The 13948-nt window shown below is 39.8% G+C and overlaps 1 protein-coding gene across 1 annotated transcript in view; it reads left to right on the top strand.

Moving 5' to 3' along the window:
* The window catches only part of MCMBP (minichromosome maintenance complex binding protein), a 47199-nt gene that overhangs the window by 30752 nt on the left and 2499 nt on the right, over positions 1–13948 (top strand). The window contains exons 9-15 of the mRNA XM_039465051.2: positions 2288–2460; positions 3452–3575; positions 5093–5210; positions 7523–7688; positions 9087–9220; positions 10382–10546; positions 13846–13934. Of these exons, the coding sequence (XP_039320985.1) occupies positions 2288–2460; positions 3452–3575; positions 5093–5210; positions 7523–7688; positions 9087–9220; positions 10382–10546; positions 13846–13934 (969 nt within the window). The remainder of the gene's footprint in view (positions 1–2287; positions 2461–3451; positions 3576–5092; positions 5211–7522; positions 7689–9086; positions 9221–10381; positions 10547–13845; positions 13935–13948) is intronic.

The following is a 13948-nucleotide window of genomic DNA, read 5'->3' as shown; positions in this document are numbered from 1 at the left end:
TCAAAATTGTTGCCAAATTCAAACTACAAAATGATACTCAGAGATGTCATTCTCAGCTATCCCCATTCCTGCTGTCTGTTCCCAAACAGCCTCCTTAGGGAACCATAGTTTCTGGTTTATCCTTCCTGGATTTCTTTTTTGTAAAAAATAAGTAGATACATATATATTTTATGTTTACCTTTTCTTCTATAAAAGGTAGCATATAGTGTATGTAATCTTTTACACTTTTTAATTTTTTTATTAACATATGTTGGAAATCTAGATCTTCCTTGTTGTTTTGCTTTGAGAATGCCAAAAGCAAGGGCTGATGTCTGTCCACCAGAGTCCTCTTGTTGAAGACTGGACATTCATTGTCTTGGTTTCTGTGAAGGATGAATTTAACATTTTTCACAGTTAAAAAAAGAAAGGTACAAAACAGAAATTTTAAACAATTTTAAATAAGCTTAACAATCCCTTAATAGTATATGAAATTGTTTATCTTGGCAATTTCTGGTTATGATGACTTTCCTGTTTAGTTATTTCCCTATTGATGTAGTTTAGTTTAGAAGTTGTATTAGTCAGGGTTCTCTAAAGGGTCAGAACTAATATGATGGATGAATATATGAAGGGGAGTTTATTAGAAGAATTGACTCACACAGTCACAGGTAAAATCACGCAATAGGCCATCTGCAAGCTGAGGAGGAAGGAAGCCAGTCTGAGTCCCAAAACCTCAAAAGTAGGGAAGCTGATAGGACAGCCTTCGGTCTGTGGCTGAAGGCCTGAGAGCCCCTGGCAAACCACTGGTGCAAGTCCAAGAGTCCAAAAACTGAAGAATTTGGAGTCTGATGTTCAAGGACAGGAAGCATCCATCATGGGAGAAAGATGGAGGCCAGAAGACTCAGCCAATCTGCTCTTTGCATACCTGCCTTTACGCTGGCAGCTAATTAGATGGTTCCTACCCAGACTGAGGGTGGGTCTGCCTCTCCCAGTCCACTGCCTCAAACATTAATCTCCTTTGGCAGCACCCTCACGGACACACCCAGGAACAATACTTTGCATCCTTCAATCCAGTCAAGTTGACATTCAGTATCAACCATGGAGGATAAAAGCTTAGACGAGCAGACAGCCTGGGTTGGAGTCCTGACTTGGCCACTTACTACCTGTGTGACTTTAGGCTTGGTTTCCTTGTAAATAAGGTAGATATGAGGTTTTGGTGAATTCATACGTGTAAAGCATTGAACATTGTCTGTTACATGGTACATACTGTGGAAAAGGTTATTATGCTTGTATTAAAAAATAGGAGTATGAATTTACACATAAGTAAATTACTTCGGTGTCTATAGAGTCTATAAAGTCAAGATCTAAAAATAGTCATTTATTTCAGTCATCTCACAAATCTATCATCTGCAAATTAATTTAGCAAATCTGAAAAATTTATACTTTCATTGTTTGTCTACTCAGTATTTGGGGGTTTATGTAAGAATAAAATTTAGGGAAAACAATTAGCAAGATAGGAAATGAATGGATTCTCCACACACTGAATAATATAGATACTGGATGACTTTCAAGAAAAAGACCCCAGATTTTGAGATGTGCTGTCAAGTTTTTGATGTCTCAATAGATAGTTAAGGAGTACCTGTGTTTTGAAATAACGTAATGAGTGATATCCTATATTCTGTTTATTGCAGTGCTTATAAAAAATACTACTGTTCTTGGCTGGGCCTGGTGGCTTACACCTGTAATCCCAGCACTTTGAGAGGTTGAGGGAGGTGGTTCACTTGAGGTCAGGAGTTTGAGACCAACTTGGCCAACATAGCATAGCGAAACTCCGTCCCTATAAAAATACAAAAATTAGCCAAGTGTGGTGGTGTGCACCTGTTGTCTACTTGTCTAAAGCATTCGCTAAAGTCTAAAACATTCACTGCTTGTATAAAACGAGTAGCTAATCTTAGCTACTCAGAAGGCTGAGGCACAAGAATCACTTGAACCCAGGAGGCAGAGGTTGCAGTGAGCTAAGATTGTGCCACTGCACTCCAGCCTGGGCAACACAGTAAGACTCCATCCCACCCGCCAAAAAAAAAAAAGTTACTGGGAAATGGAATAAATGCATATTTCATGATATGTCTTAACAAGCCTGAAGTCTGTGTGATGTAACACTTTAGAATGAAAGGCCACTTTCTGTTCTCTAAGGAGATGTACAGGTAGAAATACTCTTGGCTTTAATTCTAATTTTGTTTTCCAAGATGCATATTATTTTTGCATCTGTGCAATTGATGTATCTCTAAATTGAAACTTCGTCTCTCCACAGGGATGCTTCTGCAGTGCTGGATCCAATGGAGTGCACAGACACAGCAGAGGAGCAGAGAGTACACAGTCCTCCTGCTTCATTAGTGCCGAGAATTCATGTGATTTTAGCCCAGAAGTTGCAGCACATCAACCCATTATTGCCTGCCTGCCTTAACAAAGAGGAGAGCAAAACCTGTAAGTCTAAGTGTTACAGCCTAGTGAACTATTGACTGTTAGCCTCAGTGTATGTCCAGAGCTGCCTGTAACATGCTCATAGAGGAATCAGGTCCTCATTCATCACAATAAGTGTTTTTAGTAATCTCTCTCTCATTGCCCCATTTTTCTCTTACATTAATTCTTTTTATTGAAATGAGGACAAAAAAGGAGTATACAAGGCCAGGCACAGTGGCTCACTGCTGTAATCTCAGCACTTTGGGAGGCTGAGGCAGGTGGATCATTTGAGGTCAGGATTTTGAGACCAGCCTGGCCAACGTGGTAAAACCTTATATCTACTAAAAATACAAAATTAGCTAGGTGTGGTGATCTGTGGCTGTAATCCCAGCTACTTGGGAGGCTGAGGCAGGAGAATCACTTTAACTCGGGAGGCAGAGGTTACAGTGAGCCCATATCACATCATTGCAGTCCAGCCGGGGGAAAAAGCAAAATTCCATCTCAAAAAAAAAAAAAAAAAAAAAAAAAAAGGAGTATACAAACTGTCTTTTTTTTTTTTTTTTTTTTTTAAATGAGAGGGAGTTTCGCTCTTGTTACCCAGGCTGGAGTGCAATGGCGCGATCTCGGCTCACCGCAACCTCTGCCTCCTGGGTTCAGGCAATTCTCCTGCCTCAGCCTCCTGAGTAGCTGGGATTACAGGCACGCACCACCATGCCCAGCTAATTTTTTGTATTTTTGGTAGAGACGGGGTTTCACCATGTTGACCAGGATGGTCTCAATCTCTTGACCTCGTGATCCACCCGCCTCGGCCTCCCAAAGTGCTGGGATTACAGGCTTGAGCCACCGCGCCCGGCCAAACTGTCATATTTTTAAAATCAGTATCACTTATGGATGGATGTGTTCAGTTTTACTAGCTGTCTTTTGAATTGTAGTGCTTTGTTCACGTAGTTATTTTTTACCTAAGACACTTAGGATTGGTGTGTGGTCCTGACTCTGGTCTCCCTTTCTCCTCTAGTTGTTTCAAGTTTCATGTCCGAATTGTCTCCAGTCAGAGCAGAACTTCTTGGGTTCCTCACTCATGCTCTTCTGGGGGATAGTTTGGCTGCCGAATACCTTATATTACATCTCATCTCCACAGTGTAAGTGCTGTATCCTGGTGGGAATTAAGGGAGTTTGGTCTGTGTAGAAAGTGGAAGAGCAGGAAGATTGCTGGTGTAATTTGTGTGTGTGTTCATTATTAGGCTTCGTCAAATAGTTTTTATCTGTTCAGTGTAACAAGTGTTATACCAAATCACAAACAAATTCCTTTTCTCACAGTTTCACATTTAGCATTTTGATTATGTCCCCTTAACTTTTAGAGCCAAAATCAGATTAAGCATTGGTTGCCAACCTTTTTGGCACCCAAGGACCCATTTCATGAAAAGAACATTTTTCCATGGACCAGAGTGGGGATGGGTACAGGATGAAATTGTTCCACCTCAGATCATTAGGTGTTAGATTCTCATGAGGAGCACACAAATGCGCAGCTCACAATAGGATTCAGACTCCTGTGAGAGTCTGATGCCACTGCTGATCTGACAGTAGGTGGAGCTGGGGTGGTAATGCTTGCTCCACCTCCTGCTTTGTGACCTGGTTCTTAACAGGCCATGACCAGTACCGGTCCACGGCCTGGGGCTTGGGGATGCCTGAGGTAAAGGAGGACCTGGCTGATGAGTAAAATGAGCTACTTTATCCCTTTTGCATTCTGAACGCTCTGTTTATATGTCCCAAGGCCCCCACATCATGTACACATTTAGCGTGGACAGTGACACTAGCACCACATCCCTTGATTCCACTGTGTTTCTTAGTTTTCTGATTTTAAAACTAATGTGGGCCTTTGACAAGTTACAAGAACATAAAGAAGGAAATGCACATCATCTGTGATTTCATCACTTAGAACCTCCATTAACATTTTGGTACACGTTCATTGATTTTTGTTTACATATGTATACATCCCTGCATAGATCTTAGTTATATTCTAAGCACAGATCTGTGTCTTGTTTTTAGCAATTGATACATATTAAACATTTTCCCATCATAACGCTTCATGACCTTTGTATTGGCTGCAAACTATTTCACTGTACAGTTGTACCATACTGTAACAGTTTCCCTAAATGTTAGGTTTTCCTAGCTTTTCTCTATTATAAAGTTGCACTAAACATCTTTGTGCTGTAAATCTTATCTTTTCTCAGATCAATCTGTGACAGTAATACATAATGGTTTAGAGCACAGACTCTGGAACCAAACTACCTGGATTCATATCCCAGCTCTATCAGCTTCTGGCTAGATGAACATGTTGCTTATTATCATCTCTGTGCCTCAGATTTCTCATCTGTAAAGCAAAGACAACAGTACCTGCCTCCGAATGTTTCGAGGTTAAATAAGGAAGCATTTACATACTCAGAACAGTCTTTGGCACGTGATCAGCAGCACTTGTGTCCAAACATTGGCTATTACTTTTATTTTATTGCTGTTACTCTGATATAATAACTGATGAAGCAGAGTATTCTGGTTTATATTTAATAACAACATTAAGCTAATTTTTCTGTTCTTTACTTTTCTATAGAAATCAGGAAATCACTTCAGCATCTTATTGATTGATTTCTTTCTTTTCTAGATATACAAGAAGAGACGTTCTTCCACTAGGAAAATTTACAGTTAACTTGAGTGGTTGCCCACGGAATAGTACCTTCACAGAACACTTATATCGAATTATTCAACATCTTGTTCCAGCAGTAAGATGAATATAAATACGTATTATAAACCTAAGCACACTTAACAGATCCATCTATCTTTCATTCAACCCGAATATTTAACTTAGAGATTTTAATAGATCTTATTTAAGGGGAAACAAAGCCTGCCACATTACATAATTTAAAATGTACTTTCCCCTAAATGTTTCACCTTTTTTTTTTTTCTTTTTGTCTAAGCACAAATTTCTGTAAGTCTTAACAATTAATACAGTTGCAGTAACTCCCTTAAAATTATACTCTGTTGATACCAATTTGTTTGTGCAATTTGGTATCCTTTTTGCACACTAAAATCTTAAACCTAAATGAACTCTAAATTATAGGAGCATAATTCTTTTAGTTGAGGTAATAAAGTTCTTTATCTTCATTGCCCCAATTTTAATTCCTGTTTGGAAAGTTGAGCTCACTTTATTTGCCAGGGTATCTGGATTGCAGTATTTGTGTGGTGCTAGGATCTTGGGAACAGGGAGTTGCTTCTCATTAGTTGTGTGACTGAAAATAGTGATCCCTTCTTTGGAAATTGAAGAGGTTGCACTAGATCCTTATTGAACCACATGTATTGAGTGTCTCAGTGCTAGTACTCGTCCAGGCCCTCAAGAAGCAGAACTGGACCAGAATACACCAGCATTTCTCATAGTCTCTTTAGACTCACTTTACACTCTGAAAAACTTACTAGTACTCAAAGTGCTGTTTTTCACGTTTTTCATGTTATGTTTATCATTAATTTACCAAATTAAAAGGTAAAGCAAATACATTTATTAAAAATAAAAAACTACATATAGACAAATATTTTTATAAAAACAACTTTTCACAAGTCAAAAATGATTAGTGATAAAAGCAACATTGTTTTACATTTTTGCAAGTCTCTTTAATGTCTGGATTAATAGGAGACAACAGATGCTAGTATCTGCTTCTGTCTTCAGTCTGTTGTAATCTGAGGTTTTGGTTGAAGTATATAAAGGAAAGCTGGCCTCACACAGTTGGAAAGGTAGTTGATAAAGATGGTTTCAGTAGCCTTTGTAGGTAACTTGGTGGTGGTCTTTGATAGTAGACCAAAACTATCCACATGACATTTTCTTAAAGATAGATAATCTGAAATCTTATTCGTAAACTTTCCATACTCTGCTAAGATAAAATTCTTTCGTCTCGCACATTGAAAGGATCTTTTCTTCATGCATGGTTTTGACCTGATTGACCCCATAAAAGTGTTTGAGCAATTCCCTGGGGATTCTCTGGACCACATTTTGAGAATTATTGAAACAGTCAGATCCTTTGCCCTTACGGAGTTTAGGTAAAAGACCAACAAATAAATTAATCCATGGTAGGTCATTTAAGCTTCCCTAAGCTTCCCTGTTTTCTTTTTTTTTTTTGAGACGGAGTTTCACTTTTGTTACCCAGGCTGGAGTACAATGGCGTGATCTCGGCTCACCGCAACCTCCGCCTCCTGGGTTCAGGCAATTCTCCTGCCTCAGCCTCCTGAGTAGCTAGGATTACAGGCACGCGCCACCATGCCCAGCTAATTTTTTGTATTTTTAGTAGAGACGGGGTTTCACCATGTTGACCAGGTTGGTCTCGATCTCTCGACCTTGTGATCCACCCGCCTCGGCCTCCCAAAGTGCTGGGATTACAGGCTTGAGCCACCACGCCCGGCGCTTCCCTGTTTTCTTAGACTCACTGAGCTAATGTATAAAACACCTCTAAATTTTGGCAATATATCTTACCTTTTCCTTGACAGCCTTTCCCTACCATACCCTCTTCTCCACCCCTGCCACACATTGTTTAGGCTGGAGGGGTAGAATGATTGGTGTATAAAGCAGAGCACAGAGTGTTGAGAATGGTGGCTCAGGAGCTGGAGGAGGAGCATAGATGGGCCGCTTACTCATTAGACTGAAGAATAAGGTGCACATGGCTGGGAGCCATGTCCTGAGAGCTGCAGCATGTCACCACAGCTCAGTGTGCTCTGCTCCTTGATTTTTCTCTGAAAAGTTTGTTCAAAAATGTCTGTGATGAATGAATGTAATTTTAACTCAAAGAATATAGAGGAAAATTAAACTTTTCTCTCCCCATCTTGAAGAATAAAATTAACATTTTCTTTTTGCTAGCTTATGTTAGGTGAAAGAAGTTAGGCTTTGGGATATTTAATATTAGTACATCAGTTATCTACCATTTATTTCATTGGTTAAATTAAAACTGATAAGATCACTTTTTCCATATGAAGCAGTGTTTAACTCCAAGTGCATATTTCCTTAAAACAGGGAAACTTAAATTCTTGTTCACTAAAAAATTTCTCTTTGCAGTCTTTTCGTCTGCAGATGACTATAGAGAACATGAACCATTTGAAATTCATTCCCCACAAAGACTACACAGCCAATCGCCTGGTCAGTGGGCTCCTCCAGCTGCCCAGCAATACTTCCCTTGTAATCGATGAGACTCTCCTAGAACAGGGGCAGCTGGATACCTCAGGTACGTACATAGAAATTTTCCTTCCATTTCTGACTTCGTTCCTGCTAAAGCGAGATCTAGGAGTAACTTTCTGAAGAGTATGGACAAAGACAAATTCACATTTAGCAAGTATGTAAGATAAAGGCTTGGCATGTGACTTTGATTAAAGTTTATGTTAAAAACTAACCAAATTGTATAAACCAACTATGTTTTGCCATAGTATTCTGAAAATAGTACAGTAGAACAGTTGTGTTTTTTTGTTTGTTTGTTTGTTTGTTTTGGTGGGGGAGTAGAGACAAGGTTTCACTAGGTTGCCCAGATGATCTTGAATTCCTAGACTCAAGCGATCCTCCTGCCTTGGCCTCCCACAGTGCCGGGATTACAGGCATGAGCCACTGCACTTGCCCCAAATAGCTTTTTAAAAGCTGAAATGGGGCCAGGCACAGTGGCTCATGCCTGTAATCCCAACAGTTTGGGAGGCTGAAGCAGGCAGATCATGAGGTCAGGAGCTCTAGACCAGCCTGGCCGACATGGTGAAACCCTGTTTCTACTAAAACAAAACAAAACAAAAATTAGCCACACATGTGGCACACACCTCTAATCCCAGCTACTTGGGAGGCTGAGGCAGGAAAATTGCTTGAACCTGGGAGGTGGAGGTTGCAGTGAGCAGAGGTCGTGCCAGTGCACTCCAGCCTGGGCAACAGAGCAAGACTTCATCTCAGAAAAATAAATAAATAAATGAACAAACGAATGAATGCTGAAATGGGAGGAAGCTTTACTTTTAGTCATCTAGTACTTCAAAAGAGAAGTGTAGAAAAGATCTAATAAAACATTTTTCACCTCCAGTTTTAAAGCTTTTAAACGATTTTCAGAGAATCTCTGAAAAATGATAAATCAAATGGTTTGAACTAACCTCAGTTATGGAACGTATTATAAGATCACAAGAAAGCAGACTTACCTGTGCTCAAATGAAGACAATTAAGAATATACTGCTGGTGATCAGTTCAAGAGGTAAAGGTAGAAATAAAAAATGAGGTAGACTGGGCACCTTTGAGACAAAGGGGAATATAAACTCAGTAAATTTCACTAGCCTGGTCTACATATGAAGATAGTTTTAGTCCTTCCTTTAGCCCTGTGGCTACACCACCTAGAAATAATCATACTTGGGAACTATTTTATGTCTAGGTGCATACCAGATGCTAGGTATTAGATTTGTGGCAGGGGGTCTTGGCCCCAGAAAGTTCTACTTTGACTAAGACTGTTGTAAGCTTACACACTTAGTGACGTTTAGCTTAGTAAATTGGACAGTGCCTCATACCCAAGCAGTAGAAACTTGATGGCTCATTATCAGTGTCAGCAAAACTGATTTGTTTAGATGATTAAAGTCAAATGACTGAAAATGTTTTCTTGCTTTCGTAGGTGTTCATAATGTGACTGCCCTGAGCAACCTCATAACATGGCAGAAGGTGGATTATGACTTCAGCTATCATCAGATGGAATTCCCCTGCAATATTAACGTTTTCATTACTTCGGAGGGGAGGTCACTCCTCCCGGTATGATGAGTCATTTTTAAATGGAGGGAGGTTGACATTGGAAAAATACCTATATTTTTGCAGTGTCTTGGTACTGCTTATTAATAAGTTAAATTTGTTGTAAAAAACTGTGACTGCCAGTCATCAAGGGAATTGAGTATTTTGCACTGCCAGGGATGAAAACCTTACATCTATCAAGCTCAGATATCAGCAAGTCACAAGACTAGAAAGGCTGTTGGCAGCAGAAACTCCCACATCTGAGTATAGAAAGATTGCCTGATTTTAACATCTAAACTTCTGTCTTGCTGCCTTTGACCCATTGTTTTCTGCTAATCTGATGTGAAAAATACTTAAGAGTTCCTTTTAAAATGTCCTTGGTCACTTGGTAGCTATTTTCATGCTTTACAGTGAAATGCTCTGGTATGCCCTCAGAATGGCTTGTAAAGAGAGAGCTTTTAATTCTAAAGATGATGGGAAATGCTCCCTGTTGTCAAGTGGTACATAGTCTGTATAATAGTATTCACCTGCGATTGATGAGAAATAGCCTTTGACTAAGAATGGAACAGCTAAAGGTTGTGTTTTCTGTGTGCAAGTGTGACAAACCTTTTTAATTAACTGCTTTTTTAGAGATTGGCTATATTTTTGTGTGCTCACTGATACCATTGAGGAAACATAAGTAACCAAGGAAAAGCTAACTTTCATAATTATTGCTGAGATAGTTCTAAAGCATGTAAGCTAATATTAAAAATCGATTTTCACCAGGTGCAGTGGGTTATGCCTGTAATCCCAGCACTTTGGGAGGCCAAGGCAGATGGATCATGTGAGCCCACGACTTTGAGGCCAGCCTGGGCAACATGATGAAACTTGTCTCTACAAAAAATACAAAAATTAGCCAGGTGTGGTGGTGTGTGCCTATTGTCCCACTAATCAGGAGGGTGAGGTGGAAGGATCACTTGAGCCTGGGAGGCAGGTTGCAGTGAGCTGTGATCACACCACTGCACTGCAGCCTGGGCAACAGAGCAAAACCTGTCTCACGCACATATAAAAAAAACAATATTATTCCCTCTCCTTAAATAATAAATGGTATTTTCTAATTCCCATAGGGGCTGACAGAGATGATGCATCTTTCTTTAAAAATGTAGATTAGGAACTCAGAAAATAGTGTACTCTTTCTCTTTTCAGGCAGACTGCCAGATTCACTTACAGCCCCAGCTTATTCCACCAAACATGGATGAGTACATGAACAGCCTTCTCTCAGCGGTGCTGCCTTCCGTGTTGAACAAATTCCGCATTTATCTAACCCTTTTGAGATTCCTGGATTATAGCATATCTGATGAAATAACCAAGGTATGTCTGGTTTAAAATAAAGGATTTCCCTATGTTGAATTGCAGTATGCATCCAATTTACATTTACCATAATGACTGATAAGGTAGTTTTGCTCTTTGTTTTCTATCTTGTCTTTTTTCTTTTTACTCTATTACTCCATTATTGTCTTTTTGTTTGAAATAGATGTTTTCCATTGTCCCATTTTATCCCTTGAAGTTTCTTTCTTTCTTAGTGGTTGCCCTGGCAGGATAAACGTAACATGCTAGCTATAGTCATCGATTAAGGATTAATACCAGTTTGTTTCGTTATTTTTAATTAGAATTTTTGTGTGGGTAACACCAGTTTAATTATATTATACAAAGACTTTGCCTCTTTTTAATTTTGTTCCTTCTCCTCTCTCTTGTACTGCTATTGTCATCATACAATTACATCTCTATACATTGTATGTCCATCAACACATTTAGAATTACTGCTTTTGCAGTTGTCTTTTAAATTAGAGGGAAAAAGTTGTAAACAGAAAAGACTGTTGTACTATGTTTTCTATTTACCTATGCAGTCACTTTTACCAGCATCCTTTATTTCCACATGTGGATTCATGTTACTGTCTAGTATCTTTTCAGCATGAAGAACTCCCTTTAGTGTTTCTTGCATGGCAGGTCTACGTGTGCAAATTCTTTTTGTTGCTGTTTTGAGACAGGGTCTCGCTTTGTCACCCAGGCTAGAGTGGCTCACTGCAGCCTCAATCCTGCTAGACTCAAGTGATCCTCCCACTTCAGCCTCCTGAATGGTTGGGACCACAAGCATGTGCCATTGTGTGCAGCTAATTTGTGTGTGTGTGTGTGTGTGGAGATGAGGAGGGAGTCTCCCTATGTTTCCCAGGCTAGTTTCGAACTCCTGGGTTCAAGTGATCCTCTCGCCTTGGCCTCCCAAAATTCTGGGATTACAGGTGTGAGCCACCATGCCCAGCTCTCTAAGTTTTTGTTTATCTGGGAATCTTAATTTCTCCTTGAGGCTAGTCTTGCTGGATGTAGAATTCTTGGCTTACGCTCTTTGTCTCATTTCAAATAAGTCCTCCCACCACTTTCTGGCCTCTGGTTTCTGCTGAGAAGCCAGCTAGTTTCTGATGAGGATCCTTTGTACACACCAAGTCATTTTTCTCTCACTGCTTTCAAGATTCTTCGGCTTTTGACAGTTTTGACTATGATGTGTCTACTTGTAGATCTCTGAGTTTATCCTACATGGAGTTTGTTGAGCTTCTTGGAGGTGCAGAATAATTCACATTTTGGGGAAATTTTCAACAAATTTGGGGAGGTTTTGGCCATGTTTCTTTCTGCCTCACTTCTACCTCCTCTCCCTCTGATACTCACTTTCTGATGCTGTATTTAATGGTATCCCACAGGTCTTCAAGGCTCTGTTCATTTTCCCTCATTCTTTTGTTGTTTCTTACACTCGTCTTAGTGAAAACTTTCTTCGGGTTTAGTGATTGTCTTCTGCCTGATCAAATCTGAACACCTCTAGATAATTTTTACTATATTTTTCAACTCCAGAATTTTTGCTGCTTATAAAAAATTATTTCTTTTTATTGATATTCTCTATTTGATGATACATCATTCTCATATTTTCCTGAAGTTCTTTATATGTGGTTTCCTTTAGTTATTTGAATGCTTAAAATAGCCAGTATAGAGTCTTTCTGTCTAATGTTTGAGTTTCCTCTGGGACAGTTTCTGCTGACTCCCTTTTTCCCCAGGAGTGTGAGCTGTACCTTCTTGTTTCTTCGTACTTTTTTGTTGAAAACCAGACATTTTATTTGATTGATTGATGGGGTCTCATTCTGTCACCCAGGCTGCAGTAGTACAGTAGCACAGTCGCAGTGAACTCCTGGGCTCAGGGGATCCTCTTGCCTCAGTAGCTGGGATTGCAGGTGTGCGCCACCATTCCCAACTAAAGTTTTGTTTTGTTTTTTTGTAGAGATGAGGTCTTGCTTTATTGCCCAGGCTGGTCAACTCCTGGCTTCAAGTAGTCCTCCCACTTTGGCTTCCCAGTGTGCTGGGATCATAGGCGTGAGCCACCACGCTAGCCACAACCAGACATTTTGAATAATATAGTATGGCAACTCTGCTTTGGAAGTCAGACTCTGTAAATTAAACCTACTTAGGATTTGATGATGTTGCTATTTGTTATTGTTGGTAGGTTGTTTAGTAACTTTTTTGACTAATTCTATGAAGTCTGTATCTTTGTCACATGTGGACACTGAAGTCTTTGCCGTTAGTTTTGTGGCTAATGATTGGAAAGAAATTTCCTTAAATGCCAGGAAATTTTCTTTCTCCCAGTTGGTCTCCCAGTCTAAGGGTGAATAATAATCATAAATAAAAATAAAAGCTGGGGCAAGCCTTCAACACTTAGCCTTTTACAATTTACAAGCCTGCCTTAGTCTTCATTTCCTGCTTGCACAGAGCCTCCAGGTTATCCAGAGGTGGGAGTTTAAGGTCTGTGAACATGTCTGCAGCCTTCTAAGTTCCTAGGAGTTACATATGTGAGGTTTTCAGAGCCCTCTGCAGACATCTCATTTCCCAACTAGCTTTTTCGTCTAAGGGTTTGGGTTAGCCTTAAATTGTTATCCAGGTGATTGACAATTTCTTCTGATTGTTTTTGATAAATGCCCTGGGGAAAGAGGTGGTTCATAGTAGACAGGCTTCCAGTCAGGTTACATGAAGACAACCTTGTAAATGGTTATTCCAGGGAGCCACTAGGCAGGTGGTCAGAAGACAGTTCTCTGGGAATGGCATTTTGAAAGAGCTCTAGCCCTGTTCTCTTTCCAGTGGCTGCCAGGCTGTTGGTTTTTGAAGCTATTCGTATCCCCTGGAGGGGAAGGGGGTAGAATATAGGAATAGGACATGTTAAAATGGCAACAGGGCTCAACATTCTTGCCAGTAGTCACCTGGTTTTCTTGCATAAATGTTCTCTGGATTGCTGCAAGTGTGGTTTTATTTCCAGAGTTTTAAAAAAGTTGATTTTGATCGATGTTCTTAACAGTAGAGACAGTTTTCTGCAGTCCTTTCTCTGCCATTTTCACTAACATCACTTTTCCCTTTGTTGAAAAGCATTGTTTCCTGTGCCAGTTGCCGATTTATGTTTGCTTGACCTTAAATGAAGCTTGAGTTTCATTATTTTTCATCAGCATTATTTATGTATATGCTTTGGTACTTTTTTTATTTGTCTAAGAGGTTGACATCCTCATTTTTACATCAGTCAAGGAACCATGTTAATTTTCTCTTCCTTACAAAAATGCATGTCATTTACATTTACTCTTTTGATAAAGGCAGTTGAAGATGACTTTGTGGAAATGCGAAAGAACGACCCTCAGAGCATCACTGCTGACGATCTTCACCAGCTGCTCGTGGTGGCTCGGTAAGTGGTGCATG

Source organism: Saimiri boliviensis, chromosome 12, assembly GCF_048565385.1.
Source record: "Saimiri boliviensis isolate mSaiBol1 chromosome 12, mSaiBol1.pri, whole genome shotgun sequence".
Lineage (NCBI taxonomy): Eukaryota > Metazoa > Chordata > Mammalia > Primates > Cebidae > Saimiri > Saimiri boliviensis.
This window is presented reverse-complemented; position numbering and strand designations above follow the sequence as displayed.